Source organism: Malaclemys terrapin, chromosome 8 (genome assembly GCF_027887155.1).
Source record: "Malaclemys terrapin pileata isolate rMalTer1 chromosome 8, rMalTer1.hap1, whole genome shotgun sequence".
Taxonomy (NCBI): domain Eukaryota; kingdom Metazoa; phylum Chordata; order Testudines; family Emydidae; genus Malaclemys; species Malaclemys terrapin.
The window spans coordinates 46,772,456-46,798,371 of NC_071512.1; the positions used below are offsets into that span (position 1 = coordinate 46,772,456).

Here is a 25,916-nt window from a genome sequence, read left to right on the forward strand (position 1 = left end):
AGCCTGGACCAGTCCACACAAGAGATCCACTTCCTGGACACTACAATGCAAGTAAGTGACGGTCACAAAAATACCACCCTATACCGGAAACCTACTGACTGCTATACTTACCTACATGCCTCCAGCTTCCATCCAGGAGACATCACACGATCCACTGTCTACAGCCAAGCCCTAAGATACAACCGCATTTGCTCTAATCCCTCACCTACAAACACCTACAAGATCTCTATCAAGCATTCTTAAAACTACAATACGCACCTGGGGAAGTGAAGAAACAGATTGACAGAGCGAGATGGGTACCCAGAAGTCACCTACTACAGGACAGGCCCAACAAGGAAAATAACAGAACACCACCAGCCATTACCTACAGCCCCCAGCTAAAACCTCTCCAGCGCATCATTAACGATCTACAACCTATCCTGGAAAATGATCCCTCACTCTCACAGGCCTTGGGAGGGAGGCCAATCCTCGCTTACAGACAGCCCCCCAACCTAAAGCAAATACTCATCAGCAACTATCTCCATTATCTCCATTAATTATTAATTATTATTAACTACACACCACAGAAACACTAACCCAGGAACCAATCCCTGTAACAAACCCCGTTGCCTTCTCTGTCCCCATATCTACTCTAGCGACACCATTATAGGACCCAATCACACCATCAGAAGCTCATTCACCTGCCCATCTACTAACATGATATATGCCATCATGTGCCAGTAATGCCCCTCTGCCATGTACATTGGCCAAACCAGACAATCTCTACGTAAAAGGCTAAATGGACACAAATCAGACATCAGGAATGCATGACCAACTTTTATTCAAAGCCTGGTCTGTAGGACACAAGTCTGAGACCTCCTCTGTCTTTGCTGTAGGATGAGACACTTTAAATTTTTTAAAATTAATGGAGATATCCCATCTCCTAGAACTGGATGGGACCCTGAAAGGTCATTGAGTCCAGACCCCTGCCTTCACTAGCAGGACCAAGTACTGATTTTGCCCCAGATCCCTAAGTGGCCCCCCTCAAGGATTGAACTCACAATCCAGGGTTTAGTAGGCCAATGCTCAAACCACCGAGCTATCCCTTCCCCCAGGAGGGATAGCTCCTGTACCCTTCAGGATTGTAGCTACTTGCTTATTTAGGGTTCAAACAGAAGGCCTGCTTTCTCCGGTGTAAAGCAACTCAACTTCTATATTATCGTGTAAGAAAGACTTCTTGGTGGCAGGGGCCTCTCTTTGGCCTGCAATGATGGGTCCACAGGATAAAAGCTAAGGCCTCAAGCTTGTAAACTTTTACACGTATATTTAACTTAAGTATCCCATCCTCTCCCCAGCCAGCTCCCCTCCCCATCCACCCTCTCGCTCCCCAGGGCTCCGTTCCCGCTCCATCGGCTCCGTCCCCTCCCCCTCTCCAGCCAGCCAGGGCTGTGCCCCCGGACTCTCACTCTCCCCCGCCCAATGCCAGCTGGGACGGAAGCCGGTAGGACTCAACACGCTGGGAATCGATGACTCGGCGCTCGCCCTCGTCTCTGCTGGAAGCGCCGAGTGCTCGATAGAGCAGCTGACTCGCTGCTGGGCCCCTCCGCGCAGCCCCGGCCATTTCCCAGCTGGCCCGGAGCGGTGAGCGGGGCCGGGGGGAGCGTAGCGTAGCGTAGCGTGTCCCCCGCGCGGAGGGGCCGCTACATGGAGCGGGAGGCCCTGGGGAGGGGCTATGGGGGACAGGGTTTGGGGGCCCTGGGGAGGGGTTCTGTGATGGGGGCTATGGAGGACAGGGTTTGGGGGCCCTTGGGGAGGGGTTCTGTGGGAGGGCTGTGGGGGACAGGGTTTGGGGACCCTGGGGAGGGGTTCTGTGGGAGGGGCTATGGGGGACAGGGTTTGGGGGCCCTTGAGGAGGGGTTCTGTGGGAGGACTATGGGGGACAGGGTTTGGGGGCCCTGGGGAGGGGTTCTGTGGGGGGGGTATGGGGGACAGGGTTTGGGGGCCCTGGGGAGGGGTTCTATGATGGGAGCAAGTTTGGGGGCCCTGGGGAGGGGGATCTGTGCGGGGGGGCTTGGGGAGCAGGTTATGTGGGGGAGGGGCTTTAGGGGCCCCCAGATAGGTTTGGCTGCAGAGCTATTCTCCCTTTCTGCTGTAGTCTGGTGGCGCTGCATACGTTCACTCTGCACCCGAGCTGGTATTAGGGTCTGCTGTGTGAAGCGACTCCTTCCTCTGCTCCCAGGCTCTGTATTTTACATGGTGGGGTTAACCTGGGGGGGGGTGGGGGTGGGCAAGTTTCTGCAAGAGAAGCATGGGGGAAAGCAGTTTCCTTGCACTGAGGGATCTCCACAAACATATAACTTCCTCCAGTCTGTGTCCATTGCACTTGCTTCTCCTCTGATAATGGCCACATGACTCCCCCGGTAACCCCTGGCCTGGCCCATGGTATTCCTTGCTTCCCTGATAGCCAGCCTGTGCCTGTTGTGGTCCCTGCTTCTGTCCCAGCCAGCTGGGTGACACCCCCCCCCCCCCCCCCCCGCCACACACCCCTAGCCTATGACCATTGTACTCACTGGTTCCTGACAGCTGGCTGGGTGACTTCACCTAGAATCTGTAGTTTGTTCCTGTTGTGCTCCTGGGTCTGGAATGTTATTGTTTACCTGTATTAGCAATCCCATCCTTCTGGTTGTGAATCACTAAATGAGGAGATGTCTTGCCCTGTTGCCCTATGACAGGCTATGTTAAGGAGAGCAGACAATGCTCATTTTGCTGGGCCGTTTGCTAAATTTCCTGCATTTGTTGTATTGTCACAGCCCTATTGGTATCTGTGCAGTTCTCCACATGCCCTCTCCAGGGTGGAGGGTCCCTGGGATTTTAACTCTTAATCTCCACTGACTCCCCGGGTAGGGGAATGTGGTGGTGGTCAAACCAGCAAAGCCACACTTGGGATGGAAAGCAACTTAGGGTGGAGCTGGGTGGCTCAGGGAACTACTGCTGGTTGGATCCAGAACCTTTGACCTCTCAGTTATTGGGCCAAAGTTCTTTTCTTTCCTGTTTTAGTTACTCTTGTGTTTTTTTTTTTTTTATTTTATTTTTATTTTTTTATAAAATTGGTTTCTGTTGGGTTTTGTACCAAAGGACTTTCTGAAACCATCCAGCTATGTGCCAGGTGCTGTACAAAGATGTAGAAAAACACAGTCCCTGCCCCATAGAGTTTAAAGGCTAAGGCCCTGATCATACAGACACTCACATGTGGCACTCAGTCACAGGCTCAAAGATAAGCATGTACCTTTAAGTGTTTCCAGGATCAAGGCCTAAGAAATTAGACTAAACTAAATGATCTGTTCCATTAAAGAAGGGTTTTTGGGTCCATGAAAGCATAACGTTGCTGTGGTTGTTCATTGATTTTTCATTCTCTTGCCTATGGCATTTGTAAGTGGATTCTGTTTAACTTGTCTGTGTTTTCTTGGGCACTGGAGAAGGGGAGAGAGTGACTAACTCCTTGCATGATCTGATAGAAAATTGTATGCAGCACAATTAGATCTCAGAGATGTTTGTTCCACTCTCCCATTTAGGCAGTGTATTTCTCTGCCACCTCCTTGTACAGGAAGATCAAGACCATTTCTGTGAGTAGAAAACATGCCTCCAAAATTCAAGCGTCACCTAAATGACGACGATGTCACCGGCTCGGTGAAAAGCGAAAGGGTGAGTGCCTCACAGCCAGTAGTCTTGTTTGCATTTATTAATTTTTTGTACCCAGCCCCCCTTGTTTTACCTCAATTAAGAGGGATGAGTATTTGCTAACTCTGCACTCCCTGGAGGCCTGAGACCCATCTTTGAGTGAGCCTAACCACACAGTTTCATCGCTGATGACTTCAATGCCATTGAAACAGTGGAGGGCATGATTAAAGTGGACCGCAAATGGATGAAATCCACCAATGCTGAGTAGCCCCACCAACAGCCTAAGTGGGGCAGTCAGTGTGTTAGCTGAAAAGGCACCTTTTCAAAAAGCATGGTGGGAGGACCCATTGAATTCTTCTGTCTAGCGCCACTCAATCCTAATTCCGTAGAATGCATCACTCCGTGACTTCACAGCTATTGAACGACTCCATTGGAACATGGAGCCAGCTTGGGACAGAGTGCTGTGTGTGCGTGCTAAGTATTTTCCATTTTGTAAATGATGTGTGTGTCAGTGTTTGTGTTGAGGAGACACAACAAAGATTTAAATGCCAGAAATTGATAACTGCACTGTCTACAGAAAAGGGACTGAATTGATTTTCTTCCCCATCCTCAAAGGCTGTTTCATGTTCCATTAGGGTTCTCTTGTAACTGTGGTGTAACACAGTGATATATTCTAGGGCTCCACAGCTTCATGGACCTGGCTGGTGAGATATAAAGGGAATTAATGAAGTGACATTATTTTTAGATATGCTGAATACCTCCTCTTAGCCTGGCAGGTGGAGAACATTCAGTACACTTGGTGAAGTAACTTGATTTATTTTTATTTTCAGGTCACCTGGTGTAGACTGCTTACTTTGGAGGAAATATTAGATATAAATAATACATAACAAAGATTGTAGGGTGGTTCTTACTTTTAAACAGATTAGCTGCATCTATTACTTACATAGTGCTATAGGTGTGAGTGGCTCTTTACAGATGGGGAGTGGGAAAAAGAGCTTAATATCAGAATGTCCCAGTCATCGATTATTTGATTGTGCAGAGAACTGCTGTATTGCAGCAGCAAAGGTATTTGCACCCCTCACAGAGGTGAAAGTAAGCCGGTATGGCGTACTGGCACGGCACGGCGTACCGGCGCGGCCTGGCTTCCCCAGGCGGCAATTTAAAGGGCCTGGGGCTCCCAGCAGTGGCTGGAGCCCCAGGCCCTTTAAATTGCCGCCAGAGCCCCGCTGCCGAAGCCCTGGGGTAGTGGCAATGGGGCTCCGGGGGCTATTTAAAGGGACAGGGTTCCCGCTGCCTCTACAGCCCCGGCCCTTTAAATAGTCACCGGAGCCGCACTGCTGCTCCGGCAGGCTCCAGCGGCTATTTAAAGGGCCCAGGGCGGTAGAGGCAGGGGAGCCCCGGGCCCTTTAAGCAGCCCCCGGAGCCCTGCTGCCGGAGCTCTTGGGTAGCAGCGGCAGCTGGGGGCTCCGGCAGCGGTTTAAAGGGCTTGGGGCGGTAGCAGCGGCTGGGCCCTTTAAACTGCTGCCAGAGCCCCCAGCTGCCGCTGCTACCCTGAGGGTGCGGGAGAGGGCACTTACCGGTGCAGGGCTCTGACCCCCCCCCAATCCCCACCCCTTCCGGGGGCCAGAGCCGGCCCTTCTTTTTGTAGTAGTTTCTTTTGATTTTTTTGGTTGCTGTTTTTTTTTTTAATAAAAGACTTGCTAGCTAGTAAGTCTGCTCCTGGGAAAACTGATATTTGTTAATATCGCCTTTCACAGCAAACTTACTCAGCCTTGGCAAGCCAGAGGACAAATTATTCTCTGAATGGAGAGGTGGGTAGGGAGGCAGTGGGGGCCAGGGGCAATGGAGGGTTGGTGAAGGCGGGGACTAGAATGGTAGGATGGTGAGCCAGAGGCCCGCACTAGCTATCTGCTCCCTCTGGTGTTTATGGCTCCAGAGGGGGGCAGGGCCCAACCCCTACTGGTGACCCCAGGGAGGGGGTAAATGCTTTGTGGCCCCACCCACCCCAAAAAATCACTGCCCAGGAGGCTGTGGTCACAAGAAAAACCCCTGGTGGCCGCCTGCGACTGCGGTGGCTGCATTTGAGAAACGCTGCTTAGGCAAATCTTGTACTGGCTGTGTTGCAATTACTCATGCCCAAATATGATGTCTAAAATGTTCCTGTAAAGTTATACTTTGTGTATTATACATCGCAGTGGAATTTACTCTCTGTATCGAAGACCCCTCTATGCTGGGCTTGGAAATATATTTGCTGAACTGGTTTAAATCATTATTACATATTAAGTGGATTTGAACATGATTTGTCTAGCCACAGTGCAGGGGGTCAAACAGTGTTTAAACCAAGTCTGGAAGCCAGGCTCTAGCCTCAAATACAGCTTATCTTAGCTCATAATAGCTCCTAGTGAGATGATTGACAACTTGGCTGCAAGGGGAAGTGCTTTTGCACCACATAAGTCCATACCTAGGCTAGAACACGATTTCTAGACTCTGTTTAAACTGGTTCAGCAAATGCAGTTTAAGCTGTAGTGTAGATGGGCCTCAACACTCGTAATATGGGAATTTAAAACCAAACACAAGGGGAACAGCATCTCTAAGCATCGTGAGGATGGGGTGAGACCTGACAGTCCAGTGCGGGACAGAGAACCCCAAAGAATTTTTTCCTTCTCAACTATTTTTTTAACTCTAAAAAAGGATATAGACTTGTAGAGTTGGAGCATCTGTTATGGAGATAAAGCATGCCAACAGCCCCTAAAAGGAGATATTTATATTTATTTAAAAGAAGAACCAAGCCAATGTCTTATATTTAAAGTAACCTTACAAGATTGTCATGAAAATATTCAGTGCAGGTGCCCAATCTACTTGACTCTCCTTACTATGATGATAAAATCTAATGATATTTTACCTGTCAAATGAACTTTCGGTACAGTAGGATTTTTTCAAGACTGACTTAGGTCAGTCTGAGGATCATCCACTGATTTGTAATGGAGGCCAAAAAGCATTACTAAAGAGTGTTGCGGTAACTGTGCAGCATGTAACATAAGAGAGTGTGAAAATAACCCCAGTACCAGAATGTACTCCCCTCTCCAAGACCCTGTTGCTGAACAAGAGGAAAATCCAGATGTCAAATTCAACTCCACCCTGTGCATCTTTGTGGCAGTCACAGTATGGGATACTATAGGAACTTGTCACTCAGTGCAAAGCATTCTAGTCATAAAACCCACTAATAACCTTAACTCCAGTGTGAAAATTGGAAAGGTTCATCCTCTCTGTTAACAGCCAAACCCCCTCTGCTGGTGGGGTGGGAGAGAGGATCCATTACATTTAATCCTCATTTCCATTCTTTATATCATCAGGTGACAGTTTATTTAAAAACCACAGCATCTTCTGAGATGGAAATGCATATGGTCTTCCATGTGGGTAGGACAAAACAGAGTACCTTTTATACTCTATCATAAGCTGGTTCGTTTATAAGCTGACCCCCCCCCCCCCCCCCAAGATGGATAAGTAAAAATGGAAAATGTTTATAACCCATTCGTAAGCCGACCCTATAATTCAGGGATCAGCAAACTTTGGCTCCCGGGCCATCAGGATAAGCTGCTGGTGGGCCAAGATGGTTTGTTTACCTCCAGCGTCTGCAGGCACAGAGGTAAACCTAAGTAAACAAAGTGTCCCAGCGTGCCAGCTGCTTACCCTGATGGGCCAGGACAGCAACTGGTTGGGAATTTTTTGTGGGGGGAGAAGCTGGGAGTCAGGGGAGTAACCCCTGTGACCACCCCCCCCATTACCCCACCCCTAGCCCGGGACCCCCACACTCTTCCCTTCCCATCCCTTCCCACCTTATCTGGGGAGGATGCCTCTGGACTGGCTGGAGCTGCTCCGGCAGGCTGGGCAGCCTGCTCCGGTGGGCCAGACCGGGCGGTGCTGCTGCCGCATGTTCCAGCGGGCTGGGCCGGGCGGCACAGCTGCAGCGTGCTCCAGAGGGCTGGGTGGCATGGCCACAGCCTGCTCTGGGGGGTGGAGCTGAGCGGCAGGGCTGCAGCTTGCCAGCCCCAGAGCTGCAGCTGCTTCGGAGGCTCAGGGGAGAAAGACTCTGGCCCCGCCTCTTCCCTTCTGGCTCTGCTGCCTCTCCTTGCTCCCTCTGTTGGGGGGAGGGGCAGTGTCCCACCTCTGCCTCTCTATACCCTTCATAAGCCGAGCACCTTCTCTGGTGCTTCCCTTTTTTACTAAAAAAATTCGGCTTATGAACAAGTATATAGGGTAATTACATGAGGTATAAGATTTCGAAAGACTTTAGTAGGTAGTGTGGTTTGAATGTAATGTTTTACAGATGGGCCCTTTGGGAACTGATTGGGATTTAATCTGTATATGGCAGTGCTTTAAGGACTGGAGTACCTAGGCATTTTATTTAGTCTTATTTTAAAGTGAATTTTGACGGTTCGTTACATAGAGAAACAGGAATTGATAGAAATCCATTGTAACTGACTTAATTTTCACCATTAAAACTGGCCACAAGAGAGCTGACCCAGTGGCTTAGTAGCAGTTCTCTGTAATTTACTGAACTGGCAAATGTCTCTTGTTTACTGGTAATCATGTAGAGACTTTCAGTTCCACCTCTGGGAGGTGGGGTTGCGGTTGAGAAGAATACCCCTTCTGGTCATTTAACAAAGAGCATTGATGTGTTCCAAAGTCATGTACAGCCGGTGGTGAGAAGGATGGTGGATATATGAGAGAGAGAAACTCTGGTTTCTAAGTGATTGAAGCTAACATTTTTTCTATGTTTGCAGAGAAACCTTTTAGAAGAAGATTCTGATGAGGAGGAGGACTTTTTCTTGTGAGTAGCTATATGGGTATTGTGTGGGTGTTGGAGTAAGTGGGGGGATACGATATATCATGGGCCAAATCGCTGTTCAAACCAGAACTGGGGAAATTGAAAATATAAGGCAGCTCCTTCTTACTAATGGGTAGAACTGATTGGAATGAAACATTGCCATCTGTTTCTGATTCCTGTGGAATGATTGATTCAGCAGCTGTGAGATCAGGGGGAGCACTAGCAATGAATATAAATTAAGATTAAGCAAATAAAATTGGGGCAGCTCACCAGTTAGGGGTGGAAGAGGCCCTCTGGTTGGGATCTTGTTCAGTTCCTTGCTGATGGAGGATCATTTCCTGTTGCATGTGCTTTGACCTAATTTGAAATGTCACCTCTTTGTGAACCCTATGAAAGACCAAACCATTTGGTTCAGATAGACTTTCCTGTGTGTATTGGATTCATGATCACTCTGTCTGTTCTGTGCTGGCAGGAGAGGACCTGCAGGACCAAGGTTTGGACCCAGGAATGACAAGATCAGGCAGTAAGTTTCTTAGAGTTTGGATCCATAGTCCAGATACCATTTTATGTGTGTATTTTTGAATTGTGCTGCCTTGTTACCAGTAGGGTGACCAGATGTCCAGATATTATTGGGACTGTCCCAATATTAGGGGCTTTGTCTTATATATGCAACTCTTTCTCCCGCCCATCCCCCCCACATCCCTCCCCCCCTGAAAAAGTGTCCCGACTTTTCACACTTGCCATCTGGTCACCCCTAGTTACCAACATGTTTCTCTTTAGTCTTACAATGGGAATGCAACTCCTACTTAATCTTTTCTCACCGATATTTCCTAGCCCATCTGCCTTCAAGCAGAGGAAATTCAACTCCCAAGTTATCAAACAGTTAATCGTGGTCTAGCATGGGTGCACAAATTGGTTTGTAGCACTATAGCCTGATGCGCTATCGAAAACTGTTGTTACATTTGCTGGGGAACCATTTAACATTCATAACAAAACTTCCTTACAGAATAGTAAAGATAGTGTTTTCAGTTTGAGCCACTATTGTGCCTCCACTGCTGTTGCCTTTCCCATCCAATCTTGTCACATCTTTTGCCTTATTATCCCTCTCCTGTTTGCCCCCTTGGTGTTCCAAGTAGATCCTTTTGCTCAGGAGTACAGTGCTACCCAGACTTCTCATGCACCTGGCAGTCCTTTGGACTTCAGTTTATCATACAGGGAGCAGATGCATGTGACCTTTTGGAGACCTGGAAAGATTTAATAGGATCAAAACAGCTGAACAAACAGGAAACAATTAAAATTTGGATTCTAACCACCAATTATACAGAACAAAAGCGAAGAAACTAACAAAACTAGATCCCTTCTCTTAGAGTAATTTCCTGGCAATGGTTTCAGTGCCTCTGTTTACTGCGAGTCCCAGCTTATTCGACTCTATAATGGTAGCATTTGTTGCACAGTGACTGAGGGGAAAGGTTGGCCGCAGCTGGAGAATGTGTGTCATAAATGGACCATCGGTTTGTTGAAATATATTTGTGTTTCCTGTACATTTCACTCTTGAGAGCTAGAATAGAAATTTCACAGGGGAAATCTAGATGGCAATCAGCTTTGTGTAAACCAGATTCAATCATCTAGTTTGTGGCTTCAGAATCTCTATTCTTCTTTAGTTTTATGTGAGGAAAAGCCAGTGCCTCTCTGAGATTAGTCTATATTGATCCCATGTGGTTAAAAGCAGTTCTGGCCAGACCCGAGTCATACACCTGCACAGCATAGAAATTTTGATGGGACATGGTTCAGATTAAGAGCTATAGATAGATAGATACTGTGAAGTTGGCTCCATTGTGCATTTGAAATTATTCTCCTTATGAGCTATTCTACTTGCAGGCTATTGGGAAAGGTGACATGATGTTCCATAGTGCTAATTACTTTGGGCTAGTCAATTAGAACTAAATAAGTAGATAGATTCACCCAATTGCCAGTCTTCAGTTACCATCATCTGGGCAGACAAGTTTGTATGGCCAGGGTAGAAGATTATAGTCATTGCAACAAGCTAATGTCACTAAATATAATAACTGAGATCTTACCTTCTCTGCCAGTGCTGTCTCTTGTGGCGACGACACAGGAAAGGAAATAGAACGCCAGGTTTGTGGTAGCCAGAGAGCTTTAAAAGCCTCAAGCAAAAAGCCTCCAGGAAAACTTTTCCTGGGGTTTTTATTTCTCTCCTTACTTTGTTTACAACTCTTCTTAGTGGTTACATTCCTGCGCATAGAAAAGCCAGGCAGTATACATGCACATAAGATAACGAACCCGTCTCTTGAGCGCGTGAACACCAGCTGCGAGGGTACAATCAAATCAGCCAAATAAGTTTCCCAAACACAAACGCTGGATTGAAGGTCACTCCTGCCTCGTTGCCATGGGAGCAGTTTGCCGCGCCCGTGGGCTGGCGATTCGGGAGCTATGCATTCCTACAGTCTCTGATTATTAAATTAAAAGAACATCATCTGTTGTCCTCTTTCATGAAAGTCCTAGTGTCTGGAAAGTGGCAAGTGTTAGTAAAGAGAGTGCTTCTGTGACTGAGGGTATGTCTTCACTACCCGCCGTATCGGCGGGTAGCAATTGATTTAGCCGGGATCGATATATCGCGTTTCTTTAAGAACGCGCTCACTGTCGACTCCGGAACTCCACCAGAGCGAGCAGTGGTAGCGCAGTCGACGGGGGAGCCGCGGCCGTCGATCCCGCGCCAAGTGGACCCCAGGTAATTCGATCCAAGATGCGCAACTTCAGCTACGCGAATAGACACCTCCTCCCCCCCCAGTGTAGACCAGCCCAAAGGGAAGTAGCACCAGATCGTCAGTAGTCTCTAGAGGCAAGGGAACCAGGAATTGTTCTCTTCCTGGTATCTTTAACAGCTGGTCAGGAATGGGTGTTGAGCCAGACAGGAGCCAGGGGGTATCAAGTCTGTTCTCCTGGCAGGAATCTCCTTTGAGGCATTCCATGGGAGATGGAGGATAAAGGCAGAGGTTGTGATGGGAAGAAAAATGAAACTGGGAAAAGTCTATAATGTTTGTGCATCAAACAATACATTTGTACCTCTGTGGAATGGTTAATGTCCAATATGCATCAGATTTGAGATTTGGCCAGTGCCAGAGATGTGATCCCAGTGGGGTGATCTACTTGGCAAACATAATGTCTCTTCTCAACCTGTCTCTCTCTCTCAATGGTGCTTCCCACAGACAAGCTAGTTGTTGTGTCTATCTATATTCTTATACTAGGCAGCTTGCTGTGTATCTGTAGTCCACCCTTCATTCTCCAGTGGAACACCATTTCTATTTGTACTGTTTTATTTAGTAAGTGCCGGTGCTGTCTTGAACATAAAGGGAGAATTAAGGGGTGACTTGATTATGCTCTATATGTACAGTACCTACATGGAGAACAGATATTGTATATCACGATCCAGTGGCTGGAAGTTGAAGTGACCCAAGTTCAGACTGGAAATAAGGTGTAAAGTTTTAACTGAGAGTAATTAACCACTGGGACAGTTTGCCAAGGGTTGTAGTGGATTCTCCATTACTGGCAATTTTAAAATCAAATTTAGAAGTTTTTCTGAAAGATCTGCTCTGGGAATTATTTTGGGGCAGTTCTCTGGCCTGTGTTATACAGGAGGTCAGATGAGATGATCACAATAGTCCCTGCTGGCCTTGGAATCTATGATCTTGGAACAGTCACTGTTCCACCAGAACGGTTTAGATGCATATTGTACCTGCTGGCCAGAGGAAGGTACAAGCTTACAATGGTGCAGATTTCCCTTGGTTGTTTTTTTGTGGGGGGAGGGAAGTGGGTGTTCAATTGTTGTTGAAAGGCTGCAAGAGAGATTTTTTTAAGGATGAACAGATGGTGGCTGTTGGGCACACGGGAGAGTCTGTGGAGATAAAAGGGGCAGAGTGAAAGAAGATGATAGAAGGATGCAAAGGGAATAGGTAAGGAGGAATAATGGGGGAGTCGAAGCAGAAATGGAAAAAGGTTGTGGAGGGCCTTGAACGTGAGAGGTAAGGGGAATTGGTGAGGGCTCTCAAAGAGGGGAAGGAGAGTCTAGCAGTGGCCTGTAAGGTATAGCAGAGGGGCAGGGGGGTCCTATTAGTTGAGGTGAGGGACGTCAAAGGCATAAATATGTTGTCAGGTGTAGGGGAAATCATAGAATCATAGAATCATAGAATATCAGAGTTGGAAGGGACCTCAAGAGGTCATCTAGTCCAACCCCCTGCTCAAAGCAGGACCAATTCCCAGCTAAATCATCCCAGCCAGGGCTTTGTCAAGCCGGGCCTTAAAAACCTCCAAGGAAGGAGACTCCACCACCTCCCTAGGTAACGCATTCCAGTGTTTCACCACCCTCCTAGTGAAATAGTTTTTCCTGATATCCAACCTGGACCTCCCCCACTGCAGCTTGAGACCATTGCTCCTTGTTCTGTCATCTGCCACCACTGAGAACAGCCGAGCTCCATCCTCTTTGGAACCCCCCTTCAGGTAGTTGAAGGCTGCTATCAAATCCCCCCTCATTCTTCTCTTCTGGAGACTAAACAATCCCAGTTCTCTCAGCCTCTCCTCATAAGTCATGTGCTCCAGACCCCTAATCATTTTTGTTGCCCTCCGCTGGACTCTTTCCAATTTTTCCACATCCTTCTTGTAGTGTGGGGACCAAAACTGGACACAGTATTCCAGATGAGGCCTCACCAATGTCGAATAAAGGGGAACGATCACGTTCCTCGATCTGCTGGCAATGCCCCTACTTATACAGCCCAAAATGCCGTTAGCCTTCTTGGCAACAAGAGCACACTGGTGACTCATATCCAGCTTCTCGTCCACTGTGACCCCTAGGTCCTTTTCAGCAGAACTGCTACCTAGCCATTCGGTCCCTAGTCTGTAGCAGTGCATGGGATTCTTCCGTCCTAAGTGCAGGACTCTGCACTTGTCCTTGTTGAACCTCATCAGGTTTTTTTCTGCCCAATCCTCTAATTTGTCTAGGTCCCTCTGTATCCGATCCCTACCCTCTAGTGTATCTACCACGCCTCCTAGTTTAGTGTCATCTGCAAACTTGCTGAGAGTGCAGTCCACACCATCCTCCAGATCATTAATAAAGATATTAAACAAAACCGGCCCCAGGACCGACCCTTGGGGCACTCCACTTGAAACCGGCTGCCAACTAGACATGGAGCCATTGATCACTACCCGTTGAGCCCGACGATCTAGCCAGCTTTCTATCCACCTTACAGTCCATTCATCCAGCCCATACTTCTTTAACTTGGTGGCAAGAATACTGTGGGAGACAGTATCAAAAGCTTTGCTAAAGTCAAGAAATAACACATCCACTGCTTTCCCCTCATCCACAGAGCCAGTTATCTCATCATAGAAGGCAATTAGGTTAGTCAGGCACGACTTCCCCTTCGTGAATCCATGCTGACTGTTCCTGATCACTTTCCTCTCCTCTAAATGTTTCATAATTGATTCCTTGAGGACCTGCTCCATGATTTTTCCAGGGACTGAGGTGAGGCTGACTGGCCTGTAGTTCCCCGGATCCTCCTTCTTCCCTTTTTTAAAGATGGGCACTACATTAGCCTTTTTCCAGTCATCTGGGACCTCCCCCGATCGCCATGAGTTTTCAAAAATAATGGCTAATGGCTCTGCAATCTCACCCGCCAACTCCTTTAGCACCCTCGGATGCAGCGCATCCGGCCCCATGGACTTGTGCACGTCCAGTTTTTCTAAATAGTCCCGAACCACTTCTTTCTCCACAGAGGGTTGGCCACCTTCTCCCCATGCTGTACTGCCCAGTGCAGCAATCTGGGAGCTGACCTTGTGCGTGAAGACAGAGGCAAAAAAATCATTGAGTACATTAGCTTTTTCCACATCCTCGGTCACTAGGTTGCCTCCCTCATTCAGTAAGGGGCCCACACTTTCCTTGATTTTCTTCTTGTTGCTAACATACCTGAAGAAACCCTTCTTGTTACTCTTAACATCTCTTGCTAACTGCAACTCCAAGAGTGATTTGGCCTTCCTGATTTCACTCCTGCACGCCTGAGCAATATTTTTATACTCCTCCCTGGTCATTTGTCCAATCTTCCACTCCTTATAAGCCTCTTTTTTGCGTTTAAGATCAGCAAGGATTACACTGTTTAGCCAAGCTGGTCGCCTGCCATATTTACTATTCTTTCTACACATCGGGATGGTTTGTTCCTGCAACCTCAATAAGGATTCTTTAAAATACAGCCAGATTTAGGGCGCCTGCTCACCCAGGTGCAGCATGGGCGCGTTCGAGGTCATGCTTTACAATAAGAAGCGGCTGGTAAAGTCACTTCTTCCCAGCCCAGTTTCCAACTTGCTGAGGGGGAGTTCATACCCTTTACACTGGGAAACAGCCCAGTTGGGCCTCTTACACTCTCTCGGATATCTGCCTGCGTTTGTGGGGTGGACCAAAGGAATTTCCTCCTGTAGGTCTGTGGTTTGCTGCTCCTTACGTAACTATTTGCTCCTTTGTATTCAGCACATTCGTAGTAGTTCTGGAAAAAAACTGCATGGAAATCATTGGCTTCTCACTGTTGTTCAGTGAGTTGGTGAATCTGACTGATGCTAGTAGGCAGGTGTCCACTTCATGTTTGCCTCTAACTGGTGGTTTTGGCAGAAAGGTGAAGGTGGAATGGGCTGCATAGCCTAAGCTATGCTCTTGCCCCTAGTGCTCAGGGTTCAAGGTGACTGGCACAGGATTATTTTTAAATTGGGTTTGTGCCCTTTTGCCGATATTTATGATGTACTTGTGAAGGAGGCCTGGAAGGTATTTTGAACCTCAGAAATATCAGGAATGTCTAGTTTCCCTAGTTTTGCTTGGAGGACTTTTGGGTGGTCTTGGAGTGACTACTGTGAGCTCTTAATGCCTGAGCTGAAGGAGCAAGGTTGAGTCAGTGGCATTTAAAAAAACTTTTGAGTGGTCTGACTAAAAATCCCTTCCCCTCTCCATTGCTTAGCTCTCGCTTTAGAAAGAAAGTCTTAGAGACTAGACTAGAGTTTATGCTCCTGCTTTAACTTGAGTTATTTGGTCACTAATTTAATTCAAGTTAACAACACAATTATGAAGACTAGGCTAGACACTGCACAACCATTTGTTCCAATAAATAAATGTGGTTTACCCTAGGGCCTTGGCCCTCATGATGTCGTCATTGTGCTAACTCTCAAATCATAAGAGCATCTTCTAGCTAGAGAAGGGATGAATATCTAATGTAACCAGGGCTTGAGTCGTGCTGAAACGTTGCAGAATGCTCTTAAAGCATTTATCTGGGTGTTTTAGTCCTTCGGGTACTATCACTTAGAAGTGATAGTGCTGGAATGCACTTTTGGTACTTCTTTTTTTGGGAGACGGTCACTGATTGTAGAGAACGAGCAGAATTGGACAAACCCCAAACTTTTCATGTTGCCTTTCTACATCAACAGAAGCTAAAAAGGGTATAACCCAAACGCTATGTTCCCTTTTGCAAGTCACCTTTTCAGGTGCATTGATGAATGGGTGGGGAAGCATGTACCACTGCCCTTGTACCATACCTGTTCTGCAGAAATGGCACTGGAATCCAGGGCTCTGAGATTGGCACTTCTCACCAGTATTAAACATTAAAACAGGTTTACATGGGGGGGAGGGAATGTCAGTCAGTTATCTCAGTTAGGTATTGGATCCTATGCACCAGTGTTTGCAGGTACCTACTGCCGCTTGATGGTAGACAAGCTGGAAGCATATGTGTTTAAGGCTAGCCTTCCAACCATTTTGGGGGGCAGGAGGGTTATTGATATTACTTAGAATTTTGTTTACTGGAATAATCCAAGGCTAAGCCCATGAGATACTTGAGCTGTGTGGGATTTTAAAAAGCACCTAAGGGAGTTAGGAGCAGAAGTCCCATTTAAGGCAATGAGATGTGATCCTAAATCCCTTAGGTACTTTAGAAAACCTCCCCCAATGTGCTACATTTATCGCCACTGACTATAAATGTTGTATCACACTTGTGGCTGTTTCACCTTTCACAGTACCTCACTACAGTTCACTCACAGAAGTTGACATTAAGCAGATTTCTTAGTTATGCTAATGAGCTCGGCCCAGTGGATTCTGCAGCTCTGGAGATTGCTGCCAAATTGTGCTCCAGAATCGAGGCTTTCATTGAGACAATGACTGACTCTAGCCTTGTGAAGCTGACCTTAAAAATTTAAATTGAACAGAAACCAGTGTAGCATTTGTCTTTCTGAATATGCAAAGTTTGAAACAATTGCTCCTAGAGTAGAGTGCATCTGCAGTAGGAACTTTAGCACCCATAGCAGAGCTCTACCAGTGTTTGACTACTACTGTAAAGAGGACTCAGTCATTTATCAATGGATCATGAAAAAATTGTTCAAGGCAGGTTTTTATGACGCAGGGGTAAAATCACCTGAGTCTTTTCTGTTTGCAATGTTGTAGCCATGTTGCTCCCAGGGTATTAGAGAGACAAGGTGGGGGAGGTAATAGCTTTTATTGGACCAACTTCTCTTGGTGAGAGAGACTTGCTTTCCAGCTGCACAGAGCCCTTGACCTGAAGAAGAGCTGGAAAGCTGGTCTCTCTCACCAACAGAAGTCGGTGCAGTAAAAGATATTACCTCTCCCACCTTGACTCTTTGGGTACGTCTTCACTTACCAGAGGGTCCGGCGGCAGGCAATCGATGTTCTGGGATCGATTTATCGCGTCTGGTTAAGACGCGATAAATCGATCCCGGATTGATCCCGGAAGTGCTTGCCGTCGATGCCGGTACTCCAGCTCGCCGAGAGGAGTACACGGCATCGACAGGGGAGCCTCCCTGCCGCATCTGGTCCTGCAGTAAGTTCGGACTAAGGTACTTCGAATTCAGCTACGTTATTAACGTAGCTGAATTTGCGTACCTTAGTCCGAAGTGGGGGCTTAGTGGGGACCAGGCCTTTGATTCCTTTCTGTTATTGCAACCAACTGTGCAAAAGCACCATTGCTGTAATATGGGTGTTAACCTTTCTAGTGTCTCCAGGCCTAAAGAGAGGTGCAAATTGCCTCACTGATTGCAATTGTGTTGATTCTGAAACCTGAGAATGGCCATTCAATGATCAACATGAACTGTTTCACTACTGATCATTTTTTCAGAAGCATGCAGCAAAATGTTTCTCCTGCAACCCCAAATGGGCCATACATCCCCCCACCCCCTAGCGCTCTAAGGTTCCAACTGCCCCTTTCTTAGCTCTAGAAACCCTCCAGTCATATTCCTTCCGCCCCCAACGACTTCTGCAGTGTAGTTTTGCATTGTCAATATGAAAATGTGAGCCATATTGGAGGCTGTGCAAAATGACATAATGTCAAAATGCATAAAAGGCGTCTGCTTTGTTAATGGCATAACTGTTTCATATTCATTCCCTGCCTTCCAAGTGGCTGCATCAGAGGTCTAATGTGCCACGGAGTACATGGGACCTCAGTGATAACATCCAGGTGTACAACACATCACTGAGAGTAGGAGGGGACGTGCAGCCAATGCTGCCTGCTGGAAAACTGACTACTCCCCAAAACAGGCATGGAGAGGCCGCCCAGGTCACGTTGATAACATGGTGCCTTTGTCACTCGTCTCTGCCACTTGAAGAATGTGACACCTTTTTTTAGCCTGGCAGTATGAATTGCACCTAATATTAGTCAGTTCATAGCCCAGTGGATCTAAAAGGGAAAGATAAGTTCCTTTCCTTCAGAACTTGGTAGACCATTAAAGCAGACACTAAATGGAATTAAGCTGAGAGTGATCTTATTGCTGGTGTTCTGGTTTGCGTGATGTTCTGTCCTTCTTAAAACCAGCATCTTTGTAGTCATTAGTCTAAAGTGGGGCCATGGGAGACGTGTATGGTTTTGTTTTACTCACTTTCCTGGCAAGGATGAATTCAATTTTTTCCACTTGGAAACCTGGCAGGATACAGACCCAGGAGCAAAATTATTGAAAAGCCAGTAGTTCTCTCCCTGTAAATACATTTCTTACTTGGCAGGGGAGTGGACTCTGATAAAATGAAAAATGTTTTGTTTTCAATATTGCTTGAATTTCCAACCTCAAGCAGATAGAACTAGTTGAAAATGGTAAATTTGCTCCAAAATTGCACTGTGAATAGACCTTTGTGATCTTTAACTCCCGTACTAGAGAGGCCTCTTTGGCTGGCAGTGAGAAAGGTTGGTCTTGTGGTTAAGGGACTGGAGTGGGGTTCAAGATCTGGGTTTAATTCCTGGGTCAGTCCCAGACTCTCTGTGTGACCTTAGGTTAGTCACTTAAGATAGATGTACCCTGCAAATGAATGTAGGCATAATTGGGCTAGTTTTAATCTAGCTAGTACAGGTAATAATAGTAATGAAGATGTGGTGGCATGGGCTTTAGCACAGGTGAGGAACCAGAGAAGGTAACCATGGTCCCTGGCAGGTGTGTCATCTAGTTCCCAGACGGTGCCACTATGTTGTCTTCAGCGGTTCCCTGTGCTAGCTAAATTAAAGCTAGCATGGGTATGCCTCCCTGGGCTACAATCATCCCTTGGCTTGTGGCATAGACAGCCCTTAAATCTGTGTTTCCATTTCCTGTCTGTAAAATGGGGATAAATAATCCTTCCTTTCTACTGCACTTTGTCTTGTCTATATAGATTGTTCCTTGGGGCAAGGGCTCTCTCTGACCATGCATGTGTACCATGCTTAGCACAATGGTGGCTTGATGACGATTGGAGCCTTGAGACGTAACTATAAAATAAATAATGATCTGGAGCACTCTATGCATAGTTTTTATCTGCAATCAGAGGACACTGGGATGCTGAGATTTGAAGTGTCCAACTTTTAGTCCTCTGGAGCTGCATAGTCATTTAATACAGACCTTTTTCAGAGGTCGATGTGTATGACTGATGCTTTGAGTCTTGTACATAGCATGGATTTCCTTGAACACCTTCCCTCACGTTGGATCCTCTCCTTTCTGACTCTAATGTAACATCGCTTGCATCCCTTATACATTCCTGCTGGTGGTTTGAACCAAGAGAATTTGGTTACAGACCTGTCATTGGGAGGACTTTTCATTACTTTAAAGCCAATGAATAATTTTAAGAACATCCACATACTGTGAAGCAAAGTAAATGTGTCTCAAATGTTAGCCCTGAGTCTGCTCGCCCTCCGCATGTCAAACTGTGAGAGTTTGGTAAACAGAGGGCTAGCGGGATCGGCCCCTTCATTTTTAATTTTCCAGTGATTGTTTTTCTTCTCTCATCACCCATCTTATGCTTGGAAGCAGTAATTGCCTGTGAGTCACCCAAGTTTGTCCAGGGCTTATAGTGACACCAGAAGTCCTACTGCCTATGCTTTGTGACAACATGACTCCTTTTTGTTTAGGTGCTCGTCGTGAATCACTGTTTTAATTATATGGGTATTTGGGTGTGTGCATCCAGTGTAAAACGAGTGCATCTGCTGGCCCCTGGGTAGTCTCAGCACGTCATGATAAAGGAAGAAAATGAATTCACTGGAAGTGATTCTGATGTGTTTAGTAGATCCGGTATTTGAAGATGGTCTGTTTGGAATAGCTGGCACTTCTTCTACTACCATGTTTCATTTAGGAATGTGAAGTTTTAATAAAAAAAAAAAAAAAAAAAAGTCTGTTAAGATTGCCTTGGTCATGAGTCATATATTGTTTTCTTTATTTAAGAGGCAGCTGATGAAACACTGGGTGAGTATCCAGGCCTGTTTCATCAAAATAGGGAATGGTTGACAAACAATAGATTTAGCAGCTCTTCCTGCCCTTCTGTAGTGGAAGATTTCAAGCAGCTGTGGGGAGTCAGACTTCTACCTGTAGCAGAACAATTCATGCTGAATTTATGATATGCTGCAGGAAAGGGCTAGTTTATTTTTTGTGCAACGGTAGAATAATATTTTGTGCCTGGTTTTCGTCCATATAAAAATACAGCCTCTCCAGCTCAATGTTAAGCCAGCAGTTTGCTTCAGAGGGGTCTGCTGTTGACGGGAACTACAAAAGTGTGGCTGCAGTGGTTTGTGAAGCCTGGCATGAAATGCCAAGACAGACACGTAGCCCTCTCTATTTAATTAGCAACAGAGGGTCCTGTGGCACCTTTGAGACTAACAGAAGTACTGGGAGCATAAGCTTTCATGGGTCAGAACCTCACTTCTTCAGATGGCTATGCTGCCGTGTTTCCAAGTTTTTTATTAATAGAAGTTTGAAAAGCCAAGTGCTGCTATTCTGTTTTTTACTGAATTCCCTCTTTTCTGTTTTGGAGCAATGAGCATGTGTAGCGGGAGATTTTCAAAGGCACAAAAGGCAATTAGCTGCCCAGTTCCTATTGAAAGCCCCCAGAAGTGTGGCACCCAGGGGACATTTGTGCCTTTGAAGATCAGCCCTACAATTGTTGTGGTGCTGGGTTGGCTTTCGCTATTCATTTAGAAATGTTTGGAACTTCCGATTTAATAGTTGCAGTTGCATCTCTAGGCCTTTCGCATCTGGAGCAGTTTTGATGACAGCTTCTCTATCGGTATGCTGTATATTTTAAATCCCTTTCAGATTGTAAGACTGCTTGAGCTGCAGACCCCCAAAGCTCTTTCCTCATTTATTTTGAACCCTGATTTTTTTTCAAATCTGCGGTTTATTATAATAGGAGTTCTTATACATGCTCCATGCATAACTGTCCACATAATATCTTCTGCTTTGATGAGAGGAACATATGGTCTCAGGAGACAGAAAAATTAGGTGTGTGAGAACTAGCGGCAGAGTGGGCTACCAGAAAGACCACTGGACTGGGATTTGGGAGACCTGGATTCTATTTTTTGGCTCTGCCACTGGTCTTCTCGGTGACCATGGGCATGCCACTTCACCTCTCCATGCCTCAGTTTCCCCATCTGCAAAGTGGGGATGATGATAACTCTTTTGTAAAATGTTTTTGAGCTCTACTGATGGAAAGCACTGTATACATGCTAGCTAGGTGGTATCATTATTATTAGGCCTATTCCTGGCTCTGCGACTTGAGGCAAGTCACTTTTCTGAGTTTCTCCATCTGTGAAATGGGGAGGGATAATACTTTCCTATCCCATGGCCGTGTTTCAGGGATGAAATCATTGGTGGTAGGTGTTTTGAGATCCTCAGATTGTAGTTGCTAAGGAAGCGTGAATTATTAGCTATTGGAAATGTTCTTTGATGTATCTTTTGCCCTAGGGAAAGCATTGGACCTTTTCCATTAGTACATGACACGTATATCCAAGAATATGTGGGAATGGCTAGAGTTTTTCTCCTTCTCGTGTTTACATCAGCTTTTCAAACTATGCAGATTCAGTATACGCATTTAATATATATTCAATCCATGCATTTTATGAGTTGAAGAAACTGAACAAAATAATCTTACCAGAGTAAGAGCCTAGAACCTACTTGCATTGAAGAAAACGGTGGTTTTGTCCAATGCTTAGCTTTTAGTGCCTCAGAGACAACTGTTCTTGCCATTGTCCCATGAGGCCAGTACATTTCATATGACTTCTTCACACAGCGCACAGTCAACCTGTGGAACTCCTTGCCTGAGGAGGTTGTGAAGGCTAGGACTATAACAGGGTTTAAAAGAGAACTAGATAAATTCATGGAGTTTAAGTCCATTAATGGCTATTAGCCAGGATGGGTAAGGAATGGTGTCCCTAGCCTCTGTTTGTCAGAGGCTGGAGATGGATGGCAGGAGAGAGATCACTTGATCATTACCTGTTAGGTTCACTCCCTCTGGGGCACCTGGCATTGGCCACTATTGATAGACAGGATACTGGTCTAGATGCACCTTTGGTCTGACCTAGTATAGCCGTTCTTATTATATTGCAGGGGCCCTACGCTGTTTCTGATTTCCATCTCCAGTAAAGACAAACGTGCATTATCTCCAAAATGTAGTCAAGTACTTTTGTTATATGTGGCTTTTGTGTTATTTTATGGCATTGTCCGTTAACTTCTGAATTTGCAGTAGCCTTAGGGATTTGAACCTGGTTACCGTGCAGCAAAATAACTACCTATATTGTTGACTAACCTCTGATATGGAATTCAGAAGCTGGGATATGATAGTTCATCTTAATTTACTTTATCTGTTCCTTTGAAATTTGTTTGAACACATTTTGGGCAAATGCAACTGATTCTTCAAATACAATTGCAGACTTCCTTGGGGAAACACCCTCCTGATGCTTTCATCCCCAGGCTATTTAACAACCCTGTGTTGAGGTTTAGCACTCCAGAAAGGACATAGTGACTGAAGTGTATAAAACAAAAGAAACGTACTACCCTGCAACAAAAGAGCCTCCATTCCAAGCTCTCCGCATCTTTGATAAGATCTTTAAAAGGCCATACTTAACTAACAGACGTCCTCAGACCCTGCCAAATCACAGCACCCCAACAATAGCAAAGATAGAAGAGATTTAATTAATTCTCCCAACATTGTTTGAAAAAGTGACTCTGGTATTGAGAATGCTTTCAGATCTTCCATTTCATTGCTCTCCTTTTGATAGGAAGATAAAGGCAGATGGACACTCAACTCACAGTGACTTTCAGCGAGCTGGGTACATAGTTCCGTAAACCCCTTTTTAAAAATCCCAATCTAAGAGACTGAGTCACTTCCATACCCCTCTGCAGTGTGGAGTGAGTCCTGAAGGAGACCTGGAGGCTAATGCAGGGAAACCAGAACTAGGTTCTAGCGCAAACTCTTGATGTTGAGAGATCTGAAGGTGGATTAGAAAAGTCAAACAGCACAATATGGCAGGAACTGCAAGAGCAACAAAATGCTATTAAAGCTCCTTCCTTTTCCTCGGAGAACAAAGTGCTAATATCCTTAGCCAGGAAAAATCACCCTTGAGTTCATGGACCAAGACTATTCCTCATCTATAAACATATTGCTCCAACTTTCCAGGTAGTTGGCCTGAGCATGGGGTGAGGATGAGAAAGTGTTGCAGAGTAAATGATGCTATGGAGAGAACCCACCTATCTCCTGGAACATCATGACACAGGGTTAATCCTGGCCACCACAGGCTTTCTCAAATGTCGCAATGACCTTTCCGCTATTGGGTCTGTCTGTATCATTGGTGAACTGCTGCTCATTCTTTCAGTGCAAAGAGCTTTCACCGAAGCACCGGTAATGGAATATAGAGTCCGTAACACCTGCTACTGTTAGGCCTGTGCCATTTCTAATGGCTTTACTTTCCTCTAGTGTCCAGAACCAGGTGGATGAAGTCATTGACGTCATGCAGGAGAACATCACTAAGGTGATTGAAAGAGGAGAGAGACTGGATGACTTACAGGATAAATCAGGTGGGAATACTTAATAATATTCTAGAACTCTCTTCCTACCTCCCCTCCCTCACGTGAGTCCTGGGGAACAGCATGCTCCTCTAGGCAGCTTTAAAACACCACTGTGAATAAGCTTAATGAAGGGATTGAAAGTCCTCTTCTTTCCCCTGGTGATTGTGGCTATTTTGCTGTACACCTCATCCCTCTCTGCTGGGCAATGGTGTTAGATTGATTCCATTTCATGACAGCAGATTCTGGAAATCAGAACGAGACGATAACCTGCTGAAGCACATTTTCTCATGGGCCCAGGGCATGAGTGTTTCCTACAATATCCTAATCTGGACAAACCTCTATTTGAAGTGTCTCCATGGATACACCACTTCCATTGGGAGGCTGTTTCCAGCCTGAGACTGCCGATCTTACTGTCTGTCTGTTGGGAAGCCAAGTGTCCCCTTTTCCACTTTCATCCCTGTACTTCCTTGAGCCTCCTTAAACGTTTTCTTTCCCTTGGTGCTTATAACTTGCCGCTATGGAGAGAACCCACCTATCTCCTGGATGCTGTTATCAACCTGGGTCATGACTTGGGACCAGATTTACTAAGATATTTAGGTGCCTAAAGATGCAGCAAGGTGCCTAAATACCTTTGTAAATCTGCCCTTGATATCTCTGCATTGACTTTCATTGCCCTTAAATTGCATTTTCCTCCCCCGACTTCATCTCTTTACAGCCCAGGAATAGTTCTCTAAATATTCCTCATCCATCGCTCCTTCCATCCCCTTACTTGGGGTAGTTGCTCTTTATGTTCCCTCCACTTGTTACTCCTGAGGGGATTTTGCGCCAAAAAATAAACAATTCTGTGCACAATGTTTTAAAATTCTGCAAATTTTATTTGTCAAATAAATGTGGAGGCTCCAGCATGGCATTGTGGAGCATAGGCCATTGGCTGCACAGAGGTGGAAGATCACTCTGCAGCTTCCCCCAGGACATGGATTCAGCAATGGAGGTTTGTTGGGAGGTTCTGGGTACAATGGTAATGGGATTCTGCAAGGGGGTCCAGGTGAAGGTGGTTGGAGCTCAGCAGGGGTGTGTGTGTGTGAGAGAGAGAGAGAGAGAGCTTGGCAGGGGGGTCTGGGTGTGGGGAGTTCCATGGGGGGGGGGGTCCAGATGCTGAGGGAGTGGGGCTCAGTGGGGTGGGGATTCAAGTGCAGCTGGTTGGAGCTCAGTGGTGTGGGGGTGCGGGTGACTCATCAGGGTGGTCCAGGTGCAGGGGGAGTGGGGCTCAGTAGGTGGGATTCTGGGGGGCTGAGGCTCGGTGGGAGGGTCTGGGTATGAGGGGGTCTCAATGCAGGGGGTTGGGCAGATGCGGGAGCAGTTCCCCGTACAGTGATCCCTCCCCCTGTACCTGAGGAGTGATGGGTGCAGGGAGAAGGGGTGGCGAGGGAGTTTGCAGAGCTTCCTGCAGCCTGGGGAGAAATCTGGGGGTGGGTCTGACCCAGCCCTGGATGCCATGCAGGGAAAGAGAATGTCCTGTCCTCCCCCACCCAGCCAGGACTAGCAGCTGAGCCTGACGCAGGGTAGGAGCCACCAACTAGGCCTTCCCCAGTCCCGCCCCCTGCCCCACAGTGATTTACTTCTCTGCTGGCTGTCCTGGGCACCCAAAACATACTCCGGGGGAGGGTCGCATGACCGCTGTTGTCTTCCCTTTGCTTACCCGTCAGAGAGTCATTTTGCTGCTGGGGAACAAAGAAATCTGTGGGGGACATGAATTTTGCACATGCGCAGTGGCGCAGAATTCTCCCAGGAGTAAAGACTTGGCAGCCTGCTGGTATTCAGCCTGTGTGCTGTGCTCCATATGCGATCTCACCAGAGTCCTATATAAAACACTGTTATTAACTTGGGTCATGACTTGGGACCAGATTTACTAAGATATTTAGGTGCCTAAAGATGCAGCAAGGTGCCTAAATACCTTTGTAAATCTGCCCTTGATACCTCTGCATTGACTTTCATTGCCCTTAAATTGGAACTGTAAGTTCTTGTTTACCGGCTCTCTGCCCCTACCCTTTCTCTGGGGAGGCAGGAGTCTTGAAAGAGATCCTCCCTCCCCCGAATA

General features: G+C 46.5%; 1 protein-coding gene across 1 annotated transcript in view; it reads left to right on the top strand.

The window, feature by feature from the left end:
- The first annotated feature begins 1,526 nt into the window (after positions 1–1,526).
- Positions 1,527–25,916, top strand: part of VAMP4 (vesicle associated membrane protein 4) — a 32,122-nt gene continuing 7,732 nt past the window's right edge. Inside the window, exons 1-5 of the mRNA XM_054038274.1 lie at positions 1,527–1,620; positions 3,552–3,681; positions 8,442–8,488; positions 8,958–9,008; positions 23,727–23,827. Of these exons, the coding sequence (XP_053894249.1) occupies positions 3,616–3,681; positions 8,442–8,488; positions 8,958–9,008; positions 23,727–23,827 (265 nt within the window). The 5' untranslated portion in view covers positions 1,527–1,620; positions 3,552–3,615. The remainder of the gene's footprint in view (positions 1,621–3,551; positions 3,682–8,441; positions 8,489–8,957; positions 9,009–23,726; positions 23,828–25,916) is intronic.